Raw genomic sequence first — 15,826 nt, forward strand, 5'->3', positions numbered from 1 at the left:
GCAAAATTGTGTCTTTGTTTCCATGATTTTTTTGAGCGTCAGCGATGCTTTTTTTTTTTTTTTTTTAGAACTTAGATTTCTTATCGCGAAAGTCAAAAGGACTTACTAATGTTAAAAAAAAGTTTGTGCGTTGTGATGCCATAAAAAGGGGGCTCCATAGAGAACATGGGAGAGTAAAGAAAGCAAAGCGCAGGAGGATAGGGCACGCCGCGATTTATTTTGCACTTCCCATCGCACAAATGAAAACATCGCAAAACGGAATGGAATTATTAAAAAATCATTGGTTTCATAATTCTGCATTTTCACTCACTCTCGCATTGCTCGTAAAACCCCGGGGATGTTACCAGGTTTTGCAAGCAGCAATAAACAAAAAATACATTTTATTAAAAAACAAAAAGTGAAAAAGTTTTTAAAAAAACTCTAAATTTGGTGTTGGTGTAACCGTACTGGTCTGCAGAATTAATTTAGCCTGTTATTAGAACTGCACAGTGAATGCAGATAAAAATTGAGATAAAAACATGCCAGAATTGCAGATTTTGTTAATCTTGCCTCTAGAAAAAAATGGAATAAAAGGCAAACAAAATGTAATATGTTCCCAAAAATTGGAAAATGAAGTCTAAAATTCATCCCGCAAAAAACAAGCACCATAAGACCCGTTTACACGCAACGACTGGTGTTCGAACAACTAAGGCCACCCTCACACACGCGGATGGCAAAACGCTGCAAAGTCGAACGGGGTAAGATGGAGCGCACGGCTGCAAGGCCCCGTAGCAATGGGACCGAGAATCGTGCGATATGAACCCGCGGCACGAGCCGCACCCGCTGGGGATGGCATCTCGCCCAGGCAGACTATCAGCCCCTGTAATGGGGGCAGTAGCTTCTCCTGGGCAGCCATGTCCCATATTTGCCCCTGAGGGGTCAGCTCTCATGAGCCATGTATTACTGCCCTCCAGCAGGGCTCAGCTGATGGCGGCCGCTGCTCTCACCCCGTGACCCGCCATCAGCCGAGGAGGACTGTTCAGAACTTTGTTCTCACAGTCTGCTGTAACCCCCAGGCAATGAGCGGCCATGTGGACGGGACAGCCCGCCTCACATGACAGGGATTACCGAGCGCTCCCCGCCAGCACACGGCACTCAGTGCACAGAGCATGGAGGCGGCCGGCAGCACAGGAGGACAGAGAACTAGCCGGGCCGGCAGGATGGCGCTGGCCGCCGCCACCTTCATGCTACTAGTATGGGCGGCCGCACACCTGTTGCATGAGGGCGGGAGCGCACGGCGGCGTGTGAGGAGAGCAGCAGGTAAGCGGCTGTGTGTGCAGTCTGTACATCACCTGTGGGGGCGCTGGTCCGCACTCTGCTGACGGGAGCTGTAGGCACTATGGCTGCAGGGACATTACCACACAGCACTAGTACCCCTATAGAGAGCGTACACTACACCTCTGCTCACCGCCACTCATTACGATAGTGCTATTTAATAAGGGCGGACGGGCGATTTGCATATGGTTTAGTGTTTACGCTCATATTCAGTGGTTTTGCGCTAATAGTTCCACGAGCGCAAACATATATGCTCCATGTTTGTCTGCTCCATTCGTGTGTGTTTGCACACTGACAGCACCATACGAGTCTATGGGGGTGCGCACCCCGTCCACAGAAAAGTGCACACCGAACTGCGTGATTTTGCGGTGTTAATAACGCCGGAGACTAATTAGTTGGCCCAGCCGGTTTGATCACAGCGCAGCTGATGGGACCGCGCCCGGCGGCGTAGAGAAGTGCAGTAGCATGCGCTCACTGCACAGTATACCTACACCCCGTTTTCATGAGCGTATATGCGCCTCCGCTCGTTTGCGGGAGCCCTGGGGCGGTATAAGGGCTCCCTCACACAGCTGTACACGTTTTTGCACTTACGTTGTAAATGAAGCGCCTTTGCGTGCATATCCCCATAATTTACTGTACCTTTTGTGCGCAGGGCATGTTCACATGGGCGCAGGAACCCCCCGCCATGATTTAAAGAGCTATTCAGCCTAATGAACTTCAGATGCGTTATTTTCCACTTGGATTTGCGCAGAATCTCGCCCATGCCGTTGCGTATTGCGTGAGCCTTTGCGCACTTCCATAGACTTCCATGGCCCCTTTTGTATGCAAATGTGCACAAAATATAGCATGTATTATTTTTTTGCACACGAACGAAATGAACGACTAAAATACGGAGAATGAGAACGAACCCATTGCTCTGCGCATTGTGCAGATACACCCGTGTGCAGGAGCCCTGCTAGTGTCTTCTTTATGCCACGTGCCCACAGAGTCCGGGCACCTGGTGGGTACAGGGGCAGCTGCTGAGCCACTCACCTCGGCAGTGTCTCCATCCCTGTGTTAGTTGATGACAGGAGGAGCAGCAAGAGGAGCTGTCAGTCAGAAGGGACTGTTAGGGTGTGCTGACTTCATGGTGGCTGTTGTGCTGCAGCATCTATAGGTGGGGTAGAGGCACATTTATAATACCGTATGTCTGACAGATGGCGGTAGTAAGTACTAGAAGTCCCAGAGAAACTGCTCTTGTAAGTTACCGGCTGTAACCCTTGCACTGCTGGAGATGACCTGCGCTCCTCACACTGCAGTGCAGCATGGAGGACAATTAGTTAGGAGTTTAACTTTTTATGACACTCAGGGCTTCTTCAGACGACCGTATTTCAGTGCGTACAACGCGGAGAATAGAAACCATTGATTTCAATGGGTTTGTTCTCAATTCTTTTTTCTTTGTACGCACGGTTCTTGTGGAATGCAAAAAAATATCGACCTGCTCTATCTTGTGCGCATTTGTTCACTAGAGAGCCCCATAGAGGGGAGGTGCGCAAATGCCCACATATGTATGCACAAAACGATGAGCAAACCCGCGCCCACCAGCACCTCGTTTTGGCTTAATAGCCACCTCCACTCCATGTCAGATGTTGCAAAAGAGGGGAGAAACTACGATCTATCTGGAGCAAACAGAAACTCTAAGGAAAGAAACATTGAGAGAGCCGTCAGTGGTAAGTAGCGCAGCATACTGCGCAATTTCCTCGTGTAAATAGCCAGAAGCCCGGACAGACCAGGGCAGTCAGTGGGGTCTATCTGATTCCATTATAGGATGGATCTGCTCCCTAAATTGTGTGGAGAGATGGAACCCCCGAGTCCTGATGAATAACTGCAGTACAAAATCTAGTGCAAATAAAAACGACCTGATCTAAGCCGGCGCTATTCTGCCTGCGCTGTCTACTATCCTCCCGGCGGCTTCTCACGAGCGTATGCGCAAATACACTTGCCTCAGTGCAACATATTAGCACAATGAACGAGGTTAATTTGGAACGTATTGGCACATAGTACTGTACATTTTGCGTATGCAGAGCCTTTTCACATGCGCACAACCCCCACCACCACCACCACCCCTGATTTAAAAAGCTATTTAGCCTAACGAGGTCCAGATATGTTCTTTCTTCCATGGAACTGGGCAGAGTATTGCGCACGCATTGAGCGTACATTTGCCTCCCGTAGACTTCTATAGGGCCCTTGGTGCACAGATATGCCGTAAAATAGAGCCGGTCCTATTTTTCCGTACGCGTAACAAATGTGCAGTAACGAGAATAAACCTATCAACATCAATGGGTTCTGTTCTCTGCATATTGTGCGTGCGCAAAAATGCACACAATAGCGTCTGACAGAAGCCGCCCTCAGATGATAGTCCACGGCTCCAGCAACATTATACAGTGCTGATGTCACATGGTGTTGTAACGGCGGTGTGCACATGACTAAGGGTAGTGCTCCTGCTGGCGGCAGAGAAGAGGTGCAGCAGGGGTGAGAGGAGGACACATCAACATTTGCTTTAAATGAAGAATCAAAAGAGTCGGCCCTTTTTGGTGAGACGAGCCAAATGATCCAGTTAACCAAAAAGGGCCAGGAATGCCCATCACTGGTGACTACAGGAGGGACAGTATGATACAAGATCAGCGTCTGGGATTACCCTCCCACTGCAGGTTAGGGCTCATTCACACGACTGTGTTTTTGGCATGTATTACGGCTGCATTAATCAGCCGCATGACGCACGGTGAATGGAGTCAATAAAAGTAAATGGGCTTTCATTGATCCGTTCACATTAGCGTGTAGATACGCATAAGAAATAGTTTGCAGCATGCTGTATTTCATTGCGTACCACGCAGCGTGAGCCCTATACCTTTGTGTCGGCGGGGTATGCAACGCTGTCCATACCCAATACATTGTGTTCAGGCTTTGATTCATACACAACCCTGCTATGAGACAGAATGTCTGCGTGCGTGTGATATGTGGTTATCGGCACTACACTTGCTGCCATACGCGGTCTCTTCCGGCAGAGCCCGCATCATACAAACCGGTACACCACTGTGGGACACCCGCAGCGTTTTATGCATACGGTCGTGTGAATGAGGCCTAAGATAAGAGAGCGGCGATCAGTGGTGCAAATAGGAAGTCACTTGTGAAGGTGAGCTGAGCGCGGTATCTACCAGGTAAAGAGCGCCTGGCCATGCTAACGTGTCTATTGGGACAGAATATTCCGCTGTCACAACCCACACAATCGACAGATCTAAATACGGACTTTAATGCAGAATTACTGGCACCAATTGATTCCACTGATTACAGTTCCACATCTAAATCTGCATGTTATACGGATTTAGGTGCGGGTTTTCCTGCACACTGGGATATTCTGTCCTGTATGAAAGCGTCCTTGTATTCCCCGTGAAATAGCGATTCTAGAAGAGTTTAGTGTTGTTCCTCTGTTATTCTTCCGAGAAACCTATAAATAAGCTGACACCGGGGATGTGACCCTATAGCCTAAGGCCGGGCTCAGACGAGCAGAAGTTTACTGCATATTACGCGTACAATGTATGTGCGTGTGATAAATAGTTATTCGCAGTCAATCAAATACATTGCCTTACGCTGTTTGGCTCACATTTGCGTGTATGCATTGCATAATACGCAAGTGCAAAAAAGAATGCAGCATGTTCGATTTTGCCGCGTATTACATGTGATAGAGCTCAGCATTCTCTATGGACACGTAATCAACGCTGCCTATACACAATGACATTGCATATGGGCGGTGAACAAGGACTGAACTGTTCACTTTTCATTCATTATTCATTTTATGCAGACACAAAAACCATCGTCAGCTCTTATGCGCTCTCCACCTGTTGTTTTTTTTTTTTGGTTATTTTTCCCGCGCTGTTGCGAATGGGCGCATGTATATACGTGCCTATATAGAACAATGGGCTCCATCTCTCGTATATATGCAGCAAAATAGAACATGCAACGTTCTTTTTTGTGCTCGCATGTTACACAATTCTGACACGCTAATGTGATTGTAACTGCGTAATTGATTTCCTGCGAGTTACCGCGTATCATGCAAGAGTATAGCGCACGTGTAATACGCAGTAATCATACGCCGGTGTAAGCCCGGCCTAACACTGCCCAGAGTCAAATGTTCAGCTTGGCCCCCCATCACCTATCGTGATAGGATAACATTGCCCCACTGTACTTTTTATCAACTGCATACCAATACTAAATAGTACCACCACACCAGCTGTGACTGGACATCATTGTCATAACGTGGCCAGATAACGCTACCATACTGTGACTAGGGGGCACTATACACACCTTCTTCCATTTTGACTATGTAGTTTTACGTTTTCACTTTAGAAACTGATTTCCTAAGGCCGGGCTTACATGGGTGGACCGAATGCGGGAGGCCCACAGTGGATTCCAGCTGTGAGCCCAGCTAGCGACCATGCGTACGTGCTATTTCTGTATCACGAATGACCACGGCAACGGTCATGTGCAGTACATTTTTTAAAAATGTGTTTGTTTTTCCTTGTGCCGTTGCTTAGCGATGACGCATGTACCCGCAGCCCATATGCAATGTTAATTGCATATGGGCTGCGGATCAGACGGCCTTCATTGATATCAATTCGGATTTCGGGGCTGCGATTCTTCTTGCGCTCACAGAATACGCAATTTGTATCGACGAGTGTGAAAGAAAAAATGGAAATGCATGCCTTTTGATGTCTGCGGTTTACCACAGATCTCCCTCACGGACAGTGATCCGCAATGCAAATCTGCCCGTGTGAGTCCGGCCTAAAGTCCCCCATGACTTTTTATTTTTACTGACTGTTTTCACAAATATGGACACATTAAGGCACTCCTACACAATTGTTTTAAAGGGATTTCCAGGAGTGAAAAAAATTATCCTATGGGCAAGGAATGGTCGAAAATAGAAAAACAAGCCAGACTCACTTATGCAGTTGCCTGCCTACGCAGGAGCCCAGGTCATTGCCGCTGTGATCCTGGAAGAAGCTGCTGACCGCTCAGCCAATCACTGGCTGCCGCTGTGATACTGGTATGAATGGCATGTGACCATAAAGCCAGTGATTGGCTGAGCAGTCATGTGTATAGTGAATGGGATGTTTCCCGGATCAGAGCGGTGGGGACCGGGCTCCTGTGCTGAACCCCTGAACATGTACATGGTAAGTATGGTTTATATTTCTATTTTCAACCATTCCCTGTTTTTTTTCTGCTGCCAGAAACCCCCTCTAATGTGTCTGACGCTGCAATAGAATGGGCAAGGAATGGGAACACCCAATTGTCAATTTGTTCATATGTTTCCAAATGGAGGAAAAACAGAGGGACAGTACAATGCAGAGTTTTAAGAAAAGATGCTACAGAATCGCTATCAGGAAATCACATTATTTAACTTTATTACAGTCTAATGTGCAAAGACTGATGGGAAAGGAGAGCAGCAGGAGGCAGTGGCGGAGATTTGTCATTACTGTCATAAAAGCCAAATTTTATAATGTTGTGCAATTTGGGCCAAATTTACATGCTGCTTGGCACTCATTAAATTGGGTGCAGCACCTGCTACACGCCTTCCTACACCCGCTCTTAAATGCCAATCATGTTCACTAATATGGGGCATCAAAAACCATATGGATCAGATGAGTAAATGGAAAATGTGTGAGCCGTGCCTTTTCTGACAAATCACTCGTGATACAAGCTGGACCAAAAGTAGCAGAATAGTTTGATACATTTGGCAATACTTCAGTTCCAGCATTCTACTAATACTACACCAATACATCTCCCAGTGAGGATTTTCTTTCATTGACCTAATGTTATGACTTTCTGGTTATTACATCAGGTGTAATACGTAATAGATTCCCTGACCCCATATTATTAGTATCAGCGGTTCCCTTCAGCGTGCCGATGACAGCAGATTGTCTGCACTCCTATGTCACGTACAGCAGAATTAGCGCAGCATTTTATTGAAGTCTTATTAATGCACAATTGCGTTTTATGTTCATTTATCTACCAGCTAATACTTAAACTGTAAAGAAGAATAACAGCGCTGGAAATTGTACATTGGGCTCTTGTTACGGTGATTATACTACAAATTCCACTATTAGGATGCTATTACTCTCAGATATAAAAAGCCTATGAAACATGGCTGCTTGTAATGGATCGGCTGGATTGGTTAAGAAGCCTTCTGAAGATTATAGTATCTGATGGCATTTAAGTGAAACTTGTCAGAAAGTGTCGTTAGTGGGGATCTGGTTTTCAGGTCATGAGCTCCCTGTTATGTATAAAGACATTTTCCCTCTGCTATCACTAAGGCTGGGTTCACACAGGGCGAATTTGCCGCGGTTTTTACGTTGCGGTTTTGCTGCAGAAGAACTGCTTCTGCAGCAAAACCGCTTCAAAAGTTAATTTGGGCTTGCGGATTTTTCTGCGGATTTTCGTGCGGAAAAATCCACAAGCGTTTTTTTCCGCAACACTTTTTTAACTTTTTGCCGCGTATTTGCCGTGGATTTAGCTGTGTCCATAGAGGTCTATGGACAAAAGAGCGCTGCGGATAAGACATGCTGCATCTTTTAAAACCGCGCCGCAGTTGCATTTCCGCACTGCGGCTGTGCGGAAAAAATCCGTCCTGTGAGAACAGTTTTTTGGCAAATCTCATTTGTGCTGCAGCGGTTTTGCCGCAGTGCGGATATGCAACGGCAATCCGCGGCAAAACCGCAGCAAATCTGCACTGTGTGAACCCAGCCTAAGGCTGGTTTCATCCTCCGTGCAGAGAACTGCATGGGATAGAAACCACAATGTAACCATAGGGGAGAACGTGAGCCGGAGACCTCTGTGAGTCTATTACATTGGACAGAGAAGCACTGAGCCCAACGCTCTTCCGTCCGGCGTAAAGGACTGACAGAGATAGAAACTATGTGAGATGGAGAGATAAGAGGTTTCCATCCTGTCTATTCTCCCCTACGGTCCATCCATCTTGCGTCCTGGTTGCCTTCCACCAGATTCCGGGGTGGACCACTTAAAATGTGAATGAAGCCTAGAAGGAAATATGTTTTTAAGGGCTTAAACACAAGACCGGGATTTCAGATCGTTATGAGGGCGGGAAAATCATGCCCGCAAAACGGGACGAAGCAAAACCATTGATTTAAATGGTTTAGTTCTCACAGCTATGTTTCTCACGCGATATTACTACAAGCAAGAAAAGATAGGGCAGGATCTATCCTTTTCCTTTTTTCATTTTGCTCACGCGCAATAGTACAGAGTTGGAACCTTCAAAAGAGAAAAAAAAATTTGGTAGTTCCATGCACTAATATGCTGAGTAGTGGCAAGTGTAATAGCACATGCGCCCCTCAGAAGGAGCCTTTAGGCTACTTACACACGGGCAAGGCTGATATTGCGCCTGCCACTGCATTTTCATGGCAAAGTGAGGCAAAGTTTTTATGTTAAAACCACCTCCCCTCGTTTCTGTGAAGTAGCGATCCTCTGGCGTGACTTTGGGCCACATTGGAGGATCTGGAAGGATTTCCCATTGTTTTCAATGGGAAACTTACATTGCACCCGTGTGCACATCACGTGCTGTGCAGTGTGTTTTATTGTGTCATTGAAAACAATGGTAGAGAAATGCAAAAAGATAGGAAATGCAGAATGTTTTTCAAAACATCACTCACGTATATGACTTTATGCAAAACAATGGGGTTCATATTCATGCGAGATTTATGCATCTCGCAAACCACAAATCTTGTACGAGTTTTTCGACTGTGTGAAACCAGGTGGAGAAGTCCACATCTGGTCTTCATGGGCTTTGAGGTAAGTAGACCTCATCATGTGGAAGTTGATGCATGTGCCCCTCAGAGACAGAAGTGCCATGGCGCAGCTTTTGCGGTGACCTTGAAGCCGCTGTCACACAGCCGTGAAATCAAGACGCACAAATCTCGCATGAATATGACCCCATTCTTTTGAATGGGCCATACACATGAGCGATTTTTCATCCCACATTGCATTGTGATGCGGGGAATAATCATGGCATGTCCTATCTTTTGGCGTTCCCTCGGATGGCCTCGCCCATTGTTTTCAATGGGGTTGGCAAAGCATTGCATGGTGTGTGAGGTGCACACGAGTGCGATTCGAGATTTTCCATTGAAAACAATGGGAAATGCTCTGTGATCCTCCACCTTGGCTTTTAACTGAAGGCATTCTAGGCTTTTTTAACACAAAACGCCGCACATCTGCGGGGACATTGTATGTTGGTAAGCACGATATTGGGCTGAGTTCCACGATCCGATATTGCACTCTCCGTGTGAAATTAGCCTTAGGCCGGGCTCACACAAAGGGGTCAGATTCCGCGTGCGGATTTCCACAGCGGAAGACCTGCGATCATTCAAAAAAAGTAATTCCAAAAGATCGCAGATGCGTGCATTTTTCCGCACGGATGTATGCTATGCACAGCATATCGTCCACGTGGAAGAAAGATCTCTCTCTCCCTTCCAGATTTTCTATCTCTGTTGCTTTGAAGTTGTGTTTCCGCTGCTCATACACCATGTTAATTGGGTGACGGAATACTCGCGTCCATTGACTTCAGTGGGGGCCGTCTGCATTGAATCTGCGCTAAAATAGAGCATGCTGCGATTTTTCTTTCGCGGATGGCTATTGCGGATTCCACAATTAAAATCCGTTCATGTTCGACTCCCCTTATTGTGTTAGGACCTACCGGTGAGTGATCTACTTCCGTGCTGTTAAAAACTCTGACCCCCCGGGGGGCGTGGCCTAGGCATGGAGGAGTAAGGAAGCAGGGAAAGTGCTCCTCCGCCGTTAACAGCAGCAGAACAACTCCCTGACATCCCAAAGGAGAAACCCAGCCAAATGCCGGGAGGAAGACGCAGGGGAGACCCCCCACCAACCACAAACACGCCGCTGAGGAGGTACCTGCAAGGAGCGGGAGCCACAGAGACGGACCGCAAGTCAGGGAACATGGCGCCGGGCAGACACGTGGAGCGGCAGTCCCCGAGCTCCGCTGGGAAAGCGCTGCCGCCGGCGCGGACCGCGCCGCAGACTCAGAGCGGGGACAAGAAAAAGAGCGGAGCGCTGACAGAGGAGGTCCCCGCAGACATCCCCACACAAGAAGGCGCCCAGCTGACGGCGGGGAAAAGACGGGAGAGAGAGCCAGTCACCGCTACCAGGCAGAGGAAGCTCCACAACACCGCAGGTACCGGGAGGGTCTCCCAGGGGCAGCCCAACACAAGTGCAGGAGGGCATTCAGAGCACCCCCATGAAGAGAACAGCTCAGCAAGCAGAAGTACCTGCTCAAGATATGCAGAGAAAGGGGCTTAGCTGCAGAGAACACCCCAGTCAGGATGACACAGAGTGCCCACAACAACTAACAAGCACAGAGTACAGGGCAAATGGAACAACTACTACCCCCTCCATCCTCACAGCAGCCCCATACTCAGATGGCCCAAGGGGCTTGGGGAGCAGCACAACCGCTAGTAATGCATATACAGCGCCAGCCAGTGCCTCTCAAAAACCGCAAGAACCCCCTTCAGATGACACCCAGACCCTAAAGGCTCTATGGAAAATGATGCGTGAACTACCCACCAAATTGGATCTTGAAACGCACCTGAGGCGTATCGAAGAGAAACAAGAAGTAGCCATATCAGCGGTGAAGCTCTCAGTACAAGAACTTACGGAACGGGTCAACACCCTAGAACAGACAACAGGCGCCCCGAGTATGGACTTTCAACATCTTGCTGAAACAATGGAAAAGCAGCAAAAACAAATCAGAGATCTAACCCTGCACTTAGATGATGTAGAAAACAGGGGCCGCCGCAACAATTTAAAACTGAGAGGCATCCCAGAAGACGTCCCGCCAGAAGCGCTGCACGACTGCGTCACGGCAATATTCAATAAACTTCTACAGCGATCAGAAGACAGGGCGATAGAGCTCGACAGAGTCCATCGCCTACTGGGGGGGAGAGCACGGAACACGAACTTTCCCAGAGATGTCATCTGCCGGGTACATTTCTACCGACAAAAAGAGGAGATTATGCGACTGGCATGGGAACAAGGCCCGGTCAGATTCAGGGGAAACGAGATCACCATCCTGCCAGACGTATCCAGATTTACCTTAAATTGCCGGAGGACGATCCGCCCCCTATTAGACGCAGCAAGAAGAGCAGACGCTACCTACAAATGGGGACACCCCTTCCACCTGATCTTGCGCAAAAGAGGCCGTCTGTACACGGTCAAAACACCATCCGACCTAGAAGGGGCGTTCGCATTCCTGGAAGAGCAGCCAGTCCCTATCCCAGACTGGACACAACCAATAGACTCACCTGCGATATCCAATTAAGGCGATGACTCCAGCAATTACCAGCAATCGAAAAATGTTACCAGCCACGACATACAAAGATCATCAACATCCTCAACGCAGAAACCCAAAGAAAAAAAAGAACTTTTACGGGGTCATCTCACACCGAAGCACAGAACTCGGCACTATACCCGAACGGGCACAAAGAAAATAGACCTAGCAAATACCACTCACATAGCCCTTTAAAGGGCATAAAGCGGCCCCACAGAAGGAACCCCCGTCAATCAGAGCCGCCATGCCCAAGAGCTAAAGGACAACCCACTTGAAAGGTCGGGACCCCACAGTCGTGGACAGACAAGCTACGGCGGAGCAGCTCACACCCATAATAGAGCGAATTAACCACCCTTCGCTTACGCCGGTCCGTGAAGACTACACTGCCGAGAAACACCACAGAGAACGGACCAGCGGCCCTCTTCTCTGACCAGAGCCTTACCTCGTATCCCCCAAATAGGGCGCCGGAGACCTCGGCCCAGCCTCCCTTTGGACGGGGGCCCAGGCCTCCGGATAAACTTAAAGTATAGAGTGATTAATATTTTATTTTTACTGTGTCTGTCAAATCCCCTGTCCACTAACCACCCCTTTTTACCCTCCCCTCCTATCCCTCCCCACACCTACCCAAGTTACTAACCACAAGTCGTTAATAACTGTCTTTGACTTCCAGGTTACCTAGCCAATTGACCATGTCCACAGACCACGCTAACCTCTCGGTGATTTCCATTAACGCGCAGGGGCTCAACATTCCTGAAAAAAGGTCCTCCATCCTCCATCTCCTCTGGAAGAAAAGGGCAAAGATAGTCTTTGTACAAGAAACCCACTTCCGCACAGACGCCGTCCCGAGGTTTGAGAACGCGAGATTCCCGAAAGCGTACCACAGCACAAACGCAGAGGCCAAAACAAAGGGGGTGTCAATCCTAATATCCAACACCATCCCGTGGGAACATGGGGAGGCGCGCAGTGATCCAGGAGGAAGATTCCTATACGTCAAGGGTAAGCTCGCAAATACACAAGTCACACTGGCAACCTTGTATCTTCCCAACTCCAACCAGGCGTCCTTCCTGGAAAGGGCCCTGGAGGACCTGGGTGAATTCAAGGAGGGCACCCTGATACTTGGGGGGGATTTGAACATGCCACTAGACCCACAAGTAGATACATCAAGAGGAAGCAGCTCCCTCCCGACATCCACGCACCGCAGGTTCAAAAAGATCCTACACAGGCATCAGCTGATTGATGCTTGGAGGATCTTACACCCGACCACTAAGGATTATACCTTCTTCTCCCCACCACATAACGTGTACTCCAGAATCGATTACTTTCTAGTACACCACTCCTCCCTGGCCCAGCTCATATCAGCTGAAATAGATAGCATCACATTCTCGGACCATGCCCTAGTCACCCTCACACTATCACTCCCCACTATACACAAAAGAGAATGGAATTGGAGACTAAACGAATCCCTGCTTAGAGACCCGACAGTAGCAGAGAAACTAAGCCTTACTCTACAAAACTACTTCGAACAAAACAACACCCCAGAAATAAACCCCATGACGGTATGGGAAGCACATAAGTGCGTTATACGGGGGTCCCTCATTAGCCTGGGGGCCCACATCAAAAAACAAAAAGGAGCACAGCTACAAGAGCTATTAAAACGCATACAAAACCTAGAACTGGCCCACAAATCATCACTAGATAGGACGCAAGGAGAGGAACTAGCACAATTGAGGGACAAAGTACGTAAAATAAGTCTAGGCCAGGCGAAGACTAACTTGTTAAAGTGCAGAAGGAACTTCTTTGAATTCGGCAACAAGCCTAGCCGGACACTGGCGCGGGCATTACGCAACGCCAGGGAGAGAACATATGTCCCACAAGTCACAAACTCTAAAGGGAAGACTCTGCACATACCTAAACAGATCTCGGAGGCATTTAGGGAATATTATCAGAAACTATACAACCTCTCCCCCCCCCAATCAGAGCAGGACAGAGAATCACGTAAAAATCGGATCAAGGAGTACATCCAACAAGCAAAACTAGGTAAATTTACGCAAGGAGCAATAGAAGTAATGGACGCCCCAATAACGAAGAACGAATTAGCCAAAGTTCTGTCAGAAGCCCCCACGGGGAAAGCACCAGGCCCAGATGGCCTAACCTTACCATACTACAAAAAATTCATAGAAATCCTATCACCCCAGTTCTTAAGGGCATACAACTCACTGACAATGGGGCACAAAATGCCCAGAGACTCACTGAGAGCCCACATAACTGTGATCCCAAAGGAGGGGAAAGACCCTGCGCAGTGCCAGAGTTATAGGCCCATCTCTCTGTTGAATGCAGATTTAAAAATTTTCTCCAAGATACTAGCAAACCGAATATCCCCTTACCTGCAGCAACTGATACACAAAGATCAAGTGGGCTTCGTCCCACAGAGAGAAGCCCGAGATAACACGATAAAGGCCATAAACCTGATCCATCTCGCGGAAAAATTATCCACCCCCATGTGTATACTGTCAACGGATGCAGAAAAAGCATTCGACAGGGTGGACTGGGACTTTCTATTTGCCACCCTGTCACAACTCGGGACGGGACCCCACATGACACAGTGGCTAGCGAGTCTGTACTCTAACCCAACAGCAGAAATCAGGGTAAATGGTCTGCTTTCGTCCTCCTTTCCCATTACAAACGGGACAAGACAGGGCTGCCCGTTATCGCCACTGATTTTTGTCATATGCCTGGAACCTCTCCTAAACCATATCCGGTCCAATCAAGACATAGGGGGGCTAGCCCTTAAAGACACAGAGTATAAAATTGCGGCCTACGCGGACGACCTCCTATTTTTTATTACTAAACCGCGAATATCATTACCCAACTTAGTAGCAGAAATCGATAGATACACTAAATTATCAAACTTTAAGATCAACTACCAGAAATCCGCGGCAATGAACATCTCACTCCCACGGTCCCTCGCGGAAGAGCTCAAAGATGCATTTTCATTCCCCTGGAGGAGAGACAAAATCCTATACCTAGGGATCTACTTGACGCCCAAGGTGACAGAGTTATTTCCCGCAAACTACCCAAACCTAATAAATAAGATCCGCATAGACCTGAATTCTTGGACAAAGGGGCTCTTCTCATGGTTCGGGAGGGGGGCCATATTTAAGATGAACATCTTACCAAGAGTGCTTTACCTACTCCAGGCACTACCGATACACGTACCCAGGCAATTCTTTCGGCAACTACTCTCCCTCATGTCTAATTTCATCTGGGCATCTAAACCTACCCGGGTATCCCGCAACATCTTGACTAGATCAAAAAAGGAGGGAGGGATGGGTCTGCCGAACTTCCCCCGGTACTACCAGGCGGTGCATCTTGCACGCATAATAGACTGGCACAGACACAGGGGAGCCAAACAGTGGATAGACATAGAACAGATGGCGACATCGGTACCCCTAGTAGTACTCCCATGGAGGAATAACCTGGCCACAACAGAACTGACAAACCACCCAACTATCGGCCCCACACTAACGAGTCTCGCAAGGATCACGGAGGATGCGGGAGTGTCTCCTAGACCCTCCCCCATGTACCCGATATTAGGCAACCCGGATTTCCCACCGGGTAATGAGGGCAAAATATATCAAGAGAGGCTTGTGAGAGGGAATTTCAGGGCAAGCCATTTCCTAAGAGAGGGCCAGTGGTGTACGGATGAGGACCCGGGAAGTGAGAGGGACCTAGCTGGGCTAACATTCTGGCAAAGTGTTCAGTTAAGACATTTTCTTCGATCCCTCCCCCAAGCCAACCTGTACACGCGCCCTAAGACACAATTCGAAACAGCATGTAGCGAAGTAGGTCCCTCTAGGCACACACTGTCAAGGATGTATAATATGTTAAACACGCAAGAAGAAAACCCACCCCCGAGATACATGCTGCAGTGGGAGGAGGACCTAAATACAACATACAGCCCAGAGGAAAGGGAGAGAATATACACATTGACGCACACAACCTCCCTAGCAAGTCAAATACAAGAATCAGGATACAAGATCCTGTCCCGCTGGTACAGGGTGCCCTCCCACCTACATAAGATGTTCCCCTCGGTCTCCCCATTATGCTGGAGATGCGGATCAGAAC

General features: G+C 48.2%; 1 protein-coding gene across 1 annotated transcript in view; it reads left to right on the plus strand.

Moving 5' to 3' along the window:
• The first annotated feature begins 1,148 nt into the window (after window positions 1-1,148).
• SLC24A5 (solute carrier family 24 member 5) overlaps window positions 1,149-15,826 on the plus strand; it is a 50,351-nt gene continuing 35,673 nt past the window's right edge. The window contains exon 1 of the mRNA XM_066589971.1: window positions 1,149-1,299. Coding sequence (XP_066446068.1) covers window positions 1,149-1,299 — 151 coding nt within the window. The remainder of the gene's footprint in view (window positions 1,300-15,826) is intronic.

This window comes from Eleutherodactylus coqui, chromosome 2 (genome assembly GCF_035609145.1).
Source record: "Eleutherodactylus coqui strain aEleCoq1 chromosome 2, aEleCoq1.hap1, whole genome shotgun sequence".
In the NCBI taxonomy this organism is placed as follows: Eukaryota; Metazoa; Chordata; class Amphibia; order Anura; family Eleutherodactylidae; genus Eleutherodactylus; species Eleutherodactylus coqui.